The sequence below is a fragment of the Trichoderma asperellum genome, chromosome 1, assembly GCF_020647865.1.
Source record: "Trichoderma asperellum chromosome 1, complete sequence".
Taxonomy (NCBI): domain Eukaryota; kingdom Fungi; phylum Ascomycota; class Sordariomycetes; order Hypocreales; family Hypocreaceae; genus Trichoderma; species Trichoderma asperellum.
Genome location: NC_089415.1, coordinates 4,566,183 through 4,579,184, shown reverse-complemented (window position 1 = coordinate 4,579,184; position 13,002 = coordinate 4,566,183). Strand labels below are relative to the sequence as shown.

The 13,002-nt window shown below is 51.0% G+C and overlaps 3 protein-coding genes across 3 annotated transcripts; 2 read left to right on the top strand and 1 right to left on the bottom strand.

The window, feature by feature from the left end:
• Nucleotides 1-106: 106 nt before the first annotated feature.
• TrAFT101_001412 (uncharacterized protein) lies at nt 107-544 on the bottom strand (the record flags this gene model as incomplete). Its single annotated transcript, XM_066126319.1, has 1 exon — nt 107-544. One exon carries the CDS (start codon nt 542-544, stop codon nt 107-109), a length of 438 nt encoding a protein of 145 aa, XP_065982420.1.
• A 7,085-nt stretch (nt 545-7,629) lies between these two features.
• TrAFT101_001411 (uncharacterized protein) lies at nt 7,630-9,645 on the top strand. The gene is made up of 3 exons (XM_024907720.2): nt 7,630-8,385; nt 8,538-8,881; nt 8,969-9,645. Exons 1-3 carry the CDS (start codon nt 8,067-8,069, stop codon nt 9,209-9,211), a joined length of 906 nt encoding a protein of 301 aa, XP_024762509.1. The 5' UTR covers nt 7,630-8,066; the 3' UTR covers nt 9,212-9,645.
• A 330-nt stretch (nt 9,646-9,975) lies between these two features.
• On the top strand, nt 9,976-12,850 carry TrAFT101_001410 (uncharacterized protein). The gene is made up of 3 exons (XM_024899642.2): nt 9,976-11,262; nt 11,353-12,033; nt 12,115-12,850. Exons 1-3 carry the CDS (start codon nt 10,163-10,165, stop codon nt 12,692-12,694), a joined length of 2,361 nt encoding a protein of 786 aa, XP_024762508.2. The 5' UTR covers nt 9,976-10,162; the 3' UTR covers nt 12,695-12,850.
• Nucleotides 12,851-13,002: the final 152 nt, after the last annotated feature.

Below are 13,002 nucleotides of genomic sequence, written 5' to 3'. Positions count from 1 at the left end.
CAGTGCGAGCAGTACAGCCGCCTGGAGCTGGAGGCAGCAGGCGGCGCTGTGGGGGACCTGGGCCGAATCTGGTCGAGGCAGTCCAGGGTCCCACCATCCTTTGGCGCTACCCTTGTCGCAAATCCCTGCAGGGCCAAGCCTGGGCGATTGCGAGGGAGGCAAAGCGTGCCGGACCCCTGGCGCCCAGTGTCTCTGCGCTCTCCTCCAGGCGCTGGTACGAGATGCTGCTGCCGGTCCCCTGTTCATCACATCCCGACCCCCTGCTGGCCTCGGACGCCGCTGCGGTGGCCAACCAGCACCCAGCAGCCAGTGCGTCCGCGCCCAGGAACGGCCGGCTGAGCAGCACAGCGACCAGCGGCCACGAGAAGGCGCCCCCAGAGCCCAGAGCCCAGCCCCTCGGCTCGCATCTCGAGTCCGCCCGGTGGAGAGCAGACAGGGTCCAGAACGGTGGGCGACGGCTCTGGCTCGTGTTGGTGGCGCTGCGACTAGCACTGCCAGTGCTTTCCTCGTACTGCTGATATGGGCCGCCTGCTGGAAGTGGCATGTACCTGCGGTGCTTTCGACAGCCACAGGCCAGCCGTATCGTATCGCATCCTCCCCAAATTCAATTCCGACTCGCCGGTAGCCCAAACGGGCCTCGTGTCAAGCTCCATGCTTCACTGCCCTCGGTGCTAGCCAGTCGACTAGCCATAGCCGCCCATACTTTTCACGTCCATTCAGGCATAGCCGGTTGCCAGATCCAACGTGGCGTCGGCCGTTATCAGCCGTTTGGGTGTTACTTCATACGGAGTACACGAAGAGAAAGCTCGTCCGCGTAACGAGCACGGCAGTCATTCGCAGCGCGCCCACACATTAAACTCGTATTTTGGCAAGACGGGGTTAGTCCCATCATGCTAATGATCCTATTTACAGAACGAGGAGTGAGAAGGAAAAAAAAAAAGGGCGGCAAGTTTGCACACGTGCTTGAGCGAACTTTTGCGACACGCGCAAGACAGCAGTTATAGTGGGCGGCCACCACACGAAACAAACAAACAAAGCCCTCGATCAAACTCTTTGCTCCTCACAGTTTCGGTCCGTCCAAACTGTCAATCAGCGATTTGCACGCTTTCGAAACCGCCGTTGGCAAGCCGCTGACACAAGTCGACCTGCTGCTTTAGGGAGGTTACATGTGCAGGTACCCTGCAGCTCTACCCGCCAGCTGCTCCAAACACCAATCCAACCACCCGTAACCATGACCTGGGGCCAAAATTTCCGCGTGTCTGGCACTGATAAAGAAAGGGCCAACAACGTCATTGGTGGGCGGGTTTACCCCTGATGACTGTCATCCATCGACGAAAAAAGGGCTGCAGGGTTCTAGAGCTTCGGTCTAGGGGGGGCACCCTTCGCAAAAAAAAAAAAAAAAACTGCGTGGCAACGTATGTACGCACAGCAGCGCCGCGATCATGACAGGTAGCAGCCGCCGACGACAGCGTGTCACAGTGTGCTGGACGCCAGGGAGGGACAATGGGGATCGTCACAAGCTCCAGAAAAAGGATTTTGGAGCCCTTTGTGTCTGCGCTTGTTTTGCGAGTCTGTTGCCACCAGTTCTGGGGCTCAAGCCCAGCCCGATTCAGCTCATCGGCTCAGCTGAGCTTCACCGACGGACTGACTGTTCCTTTAGCAGCTCACTAATGATTAGCAGTAAAGTGCTCCGTAGTGCTACTACCTATCAGCAGTAGTAGTGGTAGTATTCAGTACTGTACAGTAGGTAGTAGATCGTACCAGTGCCCTCAATAATGCTGCGCCGTTACTACCAACTGCCAATTATACGAGCTTGTCCGTTGCAGCAGCACCTGATATGAGGTACCTCACCCACGCGTATACCAAAAAAAGCATCGGCGGTACCTGTCATGCTCAGCCTCTCCCCATACACGGCGCATGTACAGGTAAGCGACCCGTTCGAACCCTCGCGGTTCCGAGACCCCGCCGCCTCGTCCCCGGCTGCAACCAGCCTGTATCGGACAAGCGCCTCGGCACGGTGATCCCACTTCCATGTCGCCCACTCTGGCCCATCTATCAACCCACCAGCCCACCAATATTCCACCCCCGAGATGTGCCCATCAGTCAATAGTTGCGTATGCTGCCGCACTACGGAGCATTACACCAAATCTTCGAATCTTCGAATCTCAGGCTCTAGCTGGTGCGGTGTCATCGCATCGACCTTATGCATGTGAGGTCACTAACACTAGCTTCGGCCATCACATCAGCCTCTTTATCTTTTGTCTCTTCTGCGTCTTCTCTTCGCCTTCTTTTCTGATGGCGGTCTGATTCGATTGATCCCTTTCAAGCCACTGGCGCTGCACTACAAGAACAAGCAACGCCGCCGCCAGCCATGAGTTTCAAGAACGCCGTGGCTGAAGCGTCATCGTCACACCAGTCGGAGAGAGCCCCATCAAAACATCGATCCGGACCACAAAAATGACAACATGCAAAGGCACTTTCGTTTGTTCACAAGCAAAAAGACTTTGGTTCCAAGTGTCACAGTCACGCATTGGCGCACAGTTTGTGCGGTTCTGATGGGCCTAATCGGAAAACTGTATCTCGGTCGACTCAACCTTCGTCCAATCTGGGCCAACGGTTTACGGGGTATTACTCGTACGAGGTTTTTTCTGAGCTCATGCACCGGCATTCCTGATACTGCCAAATACCGACAGCAGCTGACGCCCAACCTCTCTTCTCTCTCCCTCACTCTCGCTCGCTTACACACCATCTTTTCTTCTTTATTCGTTCTTTCTTCTTTTTTCCCTTCGCCCTTTTCTCACATACACGAGGGGTGAAAAAAAAAAAGCCCGCAAACACGAGACGCAACTGGTTGGGCATGCATGTACGAGGTGCTATAGCTGCAATGCCAATGTAATACTTGTAAGTGTTATCTCCGCGACACGAAGCGCCAAGTACCGGTATAGAGGAGCTTTCAGGTATGCCAAGCAAAAAATGCCCCCCTTCCTTCGTACTGATCCCAAAGAGGCGGCAAGGTGAAAGGAACAGATGCAGAAGATAAAAAAAGAAAACGCCATGTGTCGAGGACAAGGAGTTGCTCTCGTGACTACCTACATGTAGGTATTGTCTTTACTCCGTACTTCCTCTCACAACACAAGAGCCCGTTTCTCGTTGCCGGCTTTCCTGCTCGCCTGCTCCAAGTGCTCTTCGGCCACGGCACCGCGGCACCGTCGTCGTTGCGGGAGGTGGGATGGCTCATGGGTGGTGACCCCCTTCGTATTCACACGGACACGCTGTTAGCCCGCAACGGCGTTATTCATGCTTTACATAGTGTGCTCTAAACTGTACTCTGTGCATGCTTTATTTTCTTATCAGTTGCTCTCTTTATTTAACCTTGTATCGCTGTTGATTTTCAAGGCTCGGCAGATGGTTCGCACCGCAGTGTGGCTGTGCTGACCCCAGGTCAATGCTCCTCTCTCTCCGTCTCTCAATGCAATTCTTTCTTCCTCGGCCAGGGCCACTGCGCGGTGCATTTTGCGACCCCGGCACGGCGACTACCAGATTCGGCCGAAATTTCACTTGTTGCTACTACGGAACATTTTCTTCCCAAATGAACGGTTCGTGGTTGGCTCGTAAAAAATTGTAAAATTGGCTTTGGCGTCCAAACACTTCGGATTCCAGCATGCAGCGTGTAATTACAAAGCTGTGAGCGTGACCACTGTGCATTGTGCGCATAGGCCCAGGGGGGAAGTGAACGCAGATTCTTTCTACTTCTTCGTTTTTTTTTTCTTCTTCTTTTGTGGTTCCATTAGGCTGCGGTATTATCCAACTGCACTGCTGATCCTTTTCATTGTTGATCTGCTCGGCCTTGTTCGGATGCATGTGCGTAAATACCGTATTGTGTGTACGGAGCACTACTAGGCATTCCAGCCAGGGCTGGCTCATCTCAAGTTGTGATCCCGGGCTTTCTGACGCACCAGATTGTCGAGGCAACAAAAAAAAAAAAAAGTTTGGGGAACCCATCTCGCTTCATTGGTCTTTTTGTGATTCAATTGCATTATGACCTTTTTTTTTTTTTTTTTTTTTTAATATTAACCCAAACTATGCCGTGCGCAACCAGATTGCCAGGCCCAGATACCAGAGCCCAAAAGTCTCTCCCTAAACCAATACTCCAGCAGGATTTCTGTGAACCTTTTTTTCTTTTTTTTTTGCTTACTTGTACTCGTGTAAATAAATCTCATCATGTATATAGGCTGGTAGCCGTCATTACAGGGCATCTCATCACTCCCGCTGGCAAGCTAATGCGCTGTCTTCCGACTCTCACGAGACCACTTACACATTAGCACGAGCGTGCTTGGTTTTCGGCTCGGTTCGATGCGTGATGCTCGCTGCCACCGTGTATCTCGTATTCACGGCCTCACCGCTGGGGGCTTGCTGACTCCATATTACCTACTGGGTGACCTGTCGACCTTTTTTTTTTTTTCCCTCCCTCCCCATGGTCGTCGGGCATGACCGCATATGGCTCGTTTCTGCGAGTCGAGTCAGCTATCCATTGTTACTATTCGTGTCTCCCTCCCTCCCTCCCTCTCTCTCTCTCTCCTTCTTTTCTTCTTCCAGGACAAGGGTTAGAATAAAGAAAAAGGCGGCTCGTCCGTCCGCCAAGGTGTCGCGGGCGATCATCTTCAAACATTGGCTCGACAGCCTAATATCTTATCCGGAAGTGTTTCAGATATGATCCTCCTCACATGAAACGTATTTCTTAAGCAACACTGTCTTGCCTGCTACCTGGTGCAAAGAAGGGGGTTGCAGAAGGAGGACCTTTTTTTTTTGTGTGTGTGTGTGTGTGTGTGTTGGATGATAGTGGGCTATGATCGCTTTTCCCTGCCTCTTGCTTGTGAATGGCTGATCCTGCAGGGCGAGTGAGACAGCTTTAGCATCTCGGGTTGTCCCTTTTTGGGCAAATTGTCTGCGACAACCAGCAGATTGGACTCAGTCATCTGTGAGGGATATTATTAACAAAGCTCGCGTAAGGCTTAGTTTTGCCCTTTTCAAACCTCGTGATAATGGATTCAAGCTGCTCCCCAGAAACCAATAACCCGTATTCGCCGACCCCCTTCTTCCGCTTGGCACAAGGTTTTTCCCTCTTCCAAACCCAACAACTCGGCTGTCGTATTATACATTAGCACATGGTACCTACTAGGTAGGCATTGATTTGATAGCCTATTGCTACGCCATCCCTTGAAGCTAAGCTTCGGTTGGTGTCGGCAGAGTGTCTCAGCCCATGTTTCGCTTGAATTTGACTTGAGTCTTCTTTTGTTGCTGTTATTGTTACGATTTGTTGTTGTAGGTGTTGTATCTCCCAGCTCTTGATAGTCTGCAATATGGGCCGAGCTCTCGTTTATGTCAAGGCCCGACATCTGTAGCGCGTATCACGATGCTAGGTTGCCGTCGTCAATGTTTTTTAGGGATCAGGGTATACGGCCTGATGTCTCAACTGCATATAACTAGATTTGCTTGCATATACCAAGATTAGGTTAAGATTGGGCTCATATTTCTCGTAAGTAACAGCTGATATTTTAGAGGTTGGTCTATTAGTAAATCGTTTCCCTCAACCAAATCGAACTCCTCTTCCTGCTGTTCGAAATTACCCCGTCATAAGGGCCGAGAAAAAAAAAACAATCAACCTCTCGGGTGGCTACAGTATGCAAGCAGCGGAACGTGATGGCACAGTACTTAGGAGGCGTGTGTTTACATTCTTTAAACTGACATCTTCATCTTTTCGTGGCATGTTGAAAAAGCCATCACCTGCTGGGTGCACTTATACTAAGCGGAATTGCGTTCCATAGCTCAGCTTCTCCTCAACCCCTCGACGGGTCTTAACCCGGCAACGGATCACGATGATGCTTAGAGAAGTTGACAGTGCACAATTATTACCGAAGCACTAGACAAGAACCAACTCATAAACTTACAATCCTTTTCATCATTGTGTTTGATGCAGTCAATATCTTAATTTGCTAGGAGAATAAAACCGGTAAGAATATGACCATTGTGCAATACTGCTGGAAATGATGCAGGTGATGGTAGTATTATAAGGAGTAGCTTGAGCTTAGGCAAATCTTCCCCTTTCAGTCAGCCGATTGGTATTTCTGTCTTAAACTATCTATCAAATTGACGGATTGTTGAATTATACACTACTTTCCCAGCCCGTACGCATAAGACGATGATACAGTCGAAGGCGAAGGCGAAATGAGCATCTCGAAGTTATACTTGACCATAATAAACAACGATAGAGATACAAACTTAGCTTGCTTAGCGTGATGCTACATGTTCGTATTAAATAAGTACCATGTTTAAAATATTAACCAATAAAGCCAGTTATACATGTAATAACTTTAGGGTAATCTTGCCCGCTATTGACACTGCGCATACTACAGCTTGCGTTGTGATTGTGCGATGGTATCTGTTGCTGTTATTGCTCGTATTACAGATTACAGTCCTTACTTGGTCGATATACATCTTAGTGACAAGATTGTTGCAATCTGCTGCTACATTATGAATGCTGGAGGGAGTGCATACATGTACTTGAACTCAAAGCTATAATTGCAGCGCCTATGGATGGGAGTTGTTGGATGGCTCGATATTTTTCAACAAGAAAAAAATGGGAATTTTGATGCCAAGAGAAGCAACTATCTTGGTACGGGTTGGAGTGAATGGGTAGGAATCGCCAAATAGTTAAAATGTATGTTCCTAATAAGTGCAGTGTTGATATTACTTCCTCTCACTTTGGGATGATACAGCAAGCCAGGTCCATGATTCGAACGGCGACTCCAAGACGACGCCATGTTCGGTAAACCTACATGCGTGCGGGTGCAGTGTGCATATAAGTAGACATGATAAGGTGTTGGCTCCATGCTGCGTATATCATCCAATGTGCGTTGCTAGCCTAAGAACACCATCTTTGCTCTAGAAGGTGTTTGCTTTTCGTTTCTAGAAAGCTTCAGCTCGGCTACCAGCAAAAAATCCTGTATATAAAGCTCAATTCCGACATTCGGACATACCGTCAATGCCTTATATCCCTGTATTCATATTCTCTTGCTTGTATGAGAGGCCACATGTAGTCATCTCCTATTTACATCGTACTTGAAATTCGATCTGGCTTATTTTTAAAGTTTTGGCGGCTCAACCAAGTGCCGCGGGTGGGCACGGTTTTGATTGAGCCAGACAAGAAAAAAAACAGGGTCCTCTCCTCCTCTTCTCCTCTTCACCAAAAATCGCTAAATATAGAACGATGGCTACAATGTAGTTTTTGGTGGCTTCCAGGGACTAGCCTGGCGTGTTTGTACAAGAACAGAATGCATCAAGTGTAAAGCACATGTACAGTGAGCTGGGCAGCAGCCAACGACCGATGGCATCTTGGACGATCCGGACGCCCACATGCAGCATCAGCACATTTCCATCTCTACTCTGGCTGCCTGTCTGCTTCGGTCCCTGTCCGTCCTGATCTGCCCACTCGCCGGCAATCAATCTGTGACAGCCAGCGGAGCCGCATCCCGGCCAATCACCTCACCGCGCGCAGCCCGCTATGGCGTAGTCGCCCACCACGCCAGAAGAGGTGCTGCGCTGTAGAATCAACGGCCGCTCCACGCCAGACGCCAGGGCATGACGTACGTGCCTGGCCAGGTCGCAGGAACGGGCTTTGGCGGCGGCGGAGGCTGCTGGAACAAAGTACCGAGAACCACAACTCGCGTTCGCATGGGCTGCTGTGCGCGAACACTCGATCAGACGCCTGATTCTCGCTGCCTTATGAACCCGCGAGCCTCACCAGCCCTGCTATAAGGTCGCCAGCCTCGTGCCTGCAGCAACTCGCGTCTCTGCTCGGGCGTTCAACCTCTGCTGCGTCTGGCCATTTCCCCTCCTTTGTATCCCCTCCCACAGATCCTCGTCGCTCGCTCGCCGCTGCTCTTCCCACCTCGTCTCTGCTTCGTCTCTGCTGCGTCTCTCCTCATCGACGCCTTGCTTGTTGGACTCCTTTGCAAAAGAAGTAGAGTAGAAATATCAAACGACTTTGCACCGCCCGCCAGAGCACCATGGCGCCTCACAACGACGTCGAGGCCTTCCACCAAGCGCTTCGGTCCAGCCGCCGAATGCTCGCCCTCTGTGGGGCCGGGCTGTCGGCCTCATCCGGCCTGCCCACCTTCCGTGGCGCCGGTGGATATTGGCGCAACTACGATTCCGCGAGCCTGGCCACCGTGCGGGCGTTCAGGACTGACCCGGGCATGGTCTGGCTGTTCTACGCCTACCGCAGGCACCTGGGGCTCAAGGCGGAGCCAAACCCGGGACACAAAGCCCTGGCGGCGCTGGCAAGACGGAACTTGGACTTTATGTGCCTGACCCAGAACGTCGATAGTAAGTCAGGCTATTGTAATATTACACGACATGTTGAACATGTTATGGCAAGAATGCATACATACATACATATATATATATATATATATATGTATGTATGTATATACATGTATATATATCGGCTAACCCTTATATGTGCTACTTCCATCTAGACCTCTCACAGCGAGCTGAACATCCTTCTTCACAGCTAAAATGTCTTCATGGCTCCCTGTATGACATCAAGTGCTCGAACGAGAGCTGTGACTGGATACAAAAGGGAAACTTTGACGATCCTTTTTGCGCGGCGCTCGCCCCGGCCTCGGTGGACATGCCCAACGGCGAGCCCTTGCCACTACTAGACCCGTATCACCGTGTCAAGCACATCACCGAGGACGAGCTGCCAAAGTGTCCGAAATGCAAAAAAGGCCTGCAGCGCCCGGGCGTGGTGTGGTTTGGGGAGGATCTGGACTCTGCCATGATGATGGACATATCAGCGTGGATGAACACTGAGCCTCTGGTGCGTATCTAGACGCTTGAGCGATGTCTTTCTCATAGCCTTTTAATCTCTCCCCTTTTTTTTCGCCGTCACTAACGCTTTCGAAAGGATCTAATGTTCGTAATTGGCACGTCGGCACAAGTCTACCCGGCTGCTGGCTACATCGACAAGGCACGAAAGCGAGGCGCGCGCATAGTCACCATCAACCCGGAGGCGGAAGACGAAGCCGAAATGTTCAAGGTTAAACCTGGCGACTTTGCCTTTGGGAAAGACGCCGCGGAATATCTACCGATTCTGCTGGAACCTGTTATTGGCAAACCGAATGAGCATGGCGAGTTTGACATGTCATGATTCAAAATTACGAATAGCGACGTCGTAGAAAGTATTCTATGCAGTCCAAGTCTTTTTCTATCCATCTACCGAGAACACGATAATATCCAACTTGAGATTATAAAAAAGACGCTTGGGTTTAGAGCTATATAAGATTTGGTGTGCTATAATCTCGCACAACAGACGAATCCTGGAATACGATACGGCGCTTTTTATTAGTTTCATTTGGCCATAATGTACATGAATTATGACGATTAAATGATACGGTTTGACATTATGAGATGAATAAATAGTAATAGTGGAAGAATTGCCCTACGCATTGCACCCTAAATATTATCACATGCCAATAGTCTCAAGGCAATAGTATCGATCATGTCAAGAAGATTAAAGATTCCCATGTCAAGCTCACAGAAGCTCTCGTATCAAGCTCTAAGCATCCTAACCTCCAATCCAGCGCCATCACCCCCTGCTCTTTGGTTGGCCAGCTTGTCTACAATAGGCAACTGAGCTTCACAACAGCTATTAGTGCTCCTCTCATCCAAGGCGGGGTTACGATAACTATGCAAGAAACTCTCATCATCATCCACAGTCAGTGGGGACTCTTGGACCGGTTTGTGCTTCTAACCGTCGGAAGAATTGCGATTTCGAGAGTCTGAAGATATGCTTCTACTGTACGGCAGGGCAACATGCATGGCCGTGCAGATCGCTGACGTCGTGTTTCTGTCGCGACTCATATGCAGCAATCGGCACGACAGCTCATGGATAGACACATTATGGCCGATGTTGCATTGAGCCGTCTCGGCCGACTTCCTCCCCGCGTTTCTTCGGCCATGGGTGTTGGGCGAGAGAAGCCGTACAAATAACGGCATCCGCCGAGTCTTGCATTCCACTGGGTCGCCCTCTGTGACACGACCTTCCTTCCTCTGCAATCTGGGGCCGTGAGCCTTTCACAATTGGGCTTCTCTTGTCAACATGCGTCCAAGTGTCGAGGTCCTCGTCTCTCTTAATCTCTTGGGCAGCGTGCCTGTCTATGCAGCACCACCCACGGGCCAAAAGCCAGGCAGTGGCCTGTCTTACGTCGACCCATTGATTGGAACCACCAATGGAGGCAACGTCTTTGCCGGAGCAACGCTTCCCTACGGCCTCGCCAAAGCATCAGCCGACGTGGACGGCCAAAACACCGGAGGCTTTGGCTTAGACGGCAGCAACGTCGTCGGCTTCTCGAGCGTCCATGACAGCGGCACTGGAGGGAATCCCAGCCTGGGCAACTTCCCGCTGTTCCCGCAGATCTGCCCCGACGACGTGCTGGACAATTGCAACTTTCGCATCGGCGACAGGAAGCTCCATTATGTCAACGGCTCTGTTGATGCCCGGCCGGGGCATTTTGGCTTGCAGCTGGAGTCGGGCATTGTGGCCAACATGACCGTCTCACAGCATGCGGCGCTGTACCGCTTCACGTTCCCCAAGGCGAGCAGCAAAAGCCATCCGTTGATACTGCTGGACTTGACAGACTTGTGGCAGAGCCGGCAAAATGCCTCTATCCAGATTGACGAGAAGTCGGGCCGGATGACTGGCAACGGCACGTTTCTACCCAGCTTTGGCGCTGGATCATATGTGATGCATTTCTGTGCCGATTTCTTCGGCTCCAACATCCATGAAACGGGTGTTTGGGTAAATAACAGAGCAGGCACAGAGCCAAAGGAGATCTTCCTCACTCGCGGTTTCAACCTGTTCTTCCTAGAAGGCGGCGGTTTCGTCCGTCTAGATCCCCCTAGCGACGGCACCGTGACGGTGCGTATGGGCATCAGCTACATCAGCAGCCAACAGGCTTGCCAAAACGCTCAAAGGGAGATTCCCAGCCCGTTGAAGGCTTTTAGCGGGCTTGTTGATAACGCTCAAAGGGCTTGGGAAGAGAAGCTGAGCCCCATTTCGGTCAAGAGCGGCGGCGCGACGGACGATCTGTTGATGAGCTTCTGGAGCGGCGTGTATCGCAACATGATTTCGCCTCAGAATTACACGGGCGAGAATCCATTGTGGCATAGCGATAAGCCTTACTTTGATTCCTTTTACTGGTGAGTTGGGTTCAAGCAACGTGTGTCTTTAAATCTTAATGCAGATATATATATTAACCTAGTGTCATGATTTGCTTTTTTGTATATTAGCATCTGGGACAGTTTCCGTGTACAGCACCCTCTGCTGACCATTCTCGATCCTCACGCCCAGACGCAGATGGTGGAGGCCCTACTTGACATTTACAAACACGAAGGCTGGATGCCAGACTGCCGCATGTCTCTCTGCAAGGGCTGGACTCAAGGCGGCTCCAACGCCGACGTGGTCATCACAGATGCATTTGTCAAGAACCTCAGCACGACCATTGACTGGGAGCTCGCCCTCGAAGCGGTCATGGCCGACGCCGAGAACGAGCCGCTGGAGTGGTCGTACCACGGCCGCGGCGGCCTCCACAGCTGGAAGAGCCTCAACTACATCCCCTACCTGGACTTTGACCCGTACGGCTTCGGGACCAACTCCCGCAGCATTTCGCGCACGCTCGAGTATGCGTACGATGACTATTGCATCTCGGAACTGGCGGGCGGGTTGGGCAGGCGTGATTTGCAGACCAAGTACCAGGGCCGAAGCATGAACTGGAAGAATCTGTGGAAAGCCGACCAGACTTCGTTCATTAACGGAACTGATACCGGTTTCAAGGGCTTCTTCCAGCCCAAGTACCTAAACGGAACATGGGGGTTCCAGGATCCCATTGCGTGTTCTGCCCTTGCGGGGTTCTGCTCCTTGACAACGAATCCTAGCGAAACTTTTGAAGCCAGTATCTGGCAATATCTCTTGTAAGTGATTAAAAAAAAAAAAGCAGCATTTAATGGCATCCTCCAAAGTTATTGAATCGCGACTAACCCTCTGCGTTTAAGCTACGTCCCCCACTCAGTCTCATCTCTCATCTCTCTGCTGGGAGGCGATGATGCCATGATTTCTCGACTCGACTTCTTCCACACCTCGGGCCTCGCAGACATCTCCAACGAGCCCGTCTTCTTCACCGTCTTCCTCTACCACTACACTGGCCGGCCAGCGCTGTCGACCGAGCGCATCCACCAGTACATTCCCTCGTCCTTCAACTCGTCTCCGGGTGGCCTGCCCGGCAACGACGACTCGGGCGCCATGGGCGCGTTCCTCACATTCTCCGTCATGGGCCTGTTCCCCGTTGCGGGACAGAACGTGTACTTGATCTCGCCGCCGTTTGTCGAGGAGATTAGCATCAGACATGCCGTCACGGGCAAGACGGCTACGGTGAGGAATGTCGGGTTTGATGCCTCTTATAAGAACATCTATGTGCAGAGCGCAAGGGTTAATGGGAGGCCGTGGACGAAATCATGGATTGGACATGAGTTTTTCACGGAGGGATGGACGTTGGAGTTGGTGCTGGGGGCGAAGGAGTCGAAGTGGGGGACGGATCTGAAGGATAGACCGCCGAGTTGGTCGGTTAGCAGTTAGAAAAGTGGGAGGGGGGGATGGATTAGAAGAGTATGAGTGAAGAAATAATACAAGTATTTTATACAAGTAGTATGCGTTTAAGACCGCTTATAAGTCGAAGATTGGAGCAGGGTGGTTTACAACCACTTGAGAGAAGTATTATTATTTCAAACCAACGAATACGTATTCAAGTCAGCGACTAGCCTTATACTCCAGTGTAATTTCACATTTTATACAAGTACCTTCTACCTTCTTTATAATATCTAATCTCCCCATTTATCCATTTATACAGTAGTATTTTACCATTTGAACGCCGTAGCTTGAGATTC

Coding starts and splice junctions, on each gene's coding strand:
- TrAFT101_001411 (XM_024907720.2), top strand. CDS start 8,067: ATGGCGCCTCACAACGACGTCGAGGCCTTCCACCAAGCGCTTCGGTCC. Junction 8,386..8,537: donor CCTGACCCAGAACGTCGATA/GTAAGTCAGGCT, acceptor ACTTCCATCTAG/ACCTCTCACAGCGAGCTGAA. Junction 8,882..8,968: donor GGATGAACACTGAGCCTCTG/GTGCGTATCTAG, acceptor CGCTTTCGAAAG/GATCTAATGTTCGTAATTGG.
- TrAFT101_001410 (XM_024899642.2), top strand. CDS start 10,163: ATGCGTCCAAGTGTCGAGGTCCTCGTCTCTCTTAATCTCTTGGGCAGC. Junction 11,263..11,352: donor TACTTTGATTCCTTTTACTG/GTGAGTTGGGTT, acceptor TTTGTATATTAG/CATCTGGGACAGTTTCCGTG. Junction 12,034..12,114: donor AGTATCTGGCAATATCTCTT/GTAAGTGATTAA, acceptor TCTGCGTTTAAG/CTACGTCCCCCACTCAGTCT.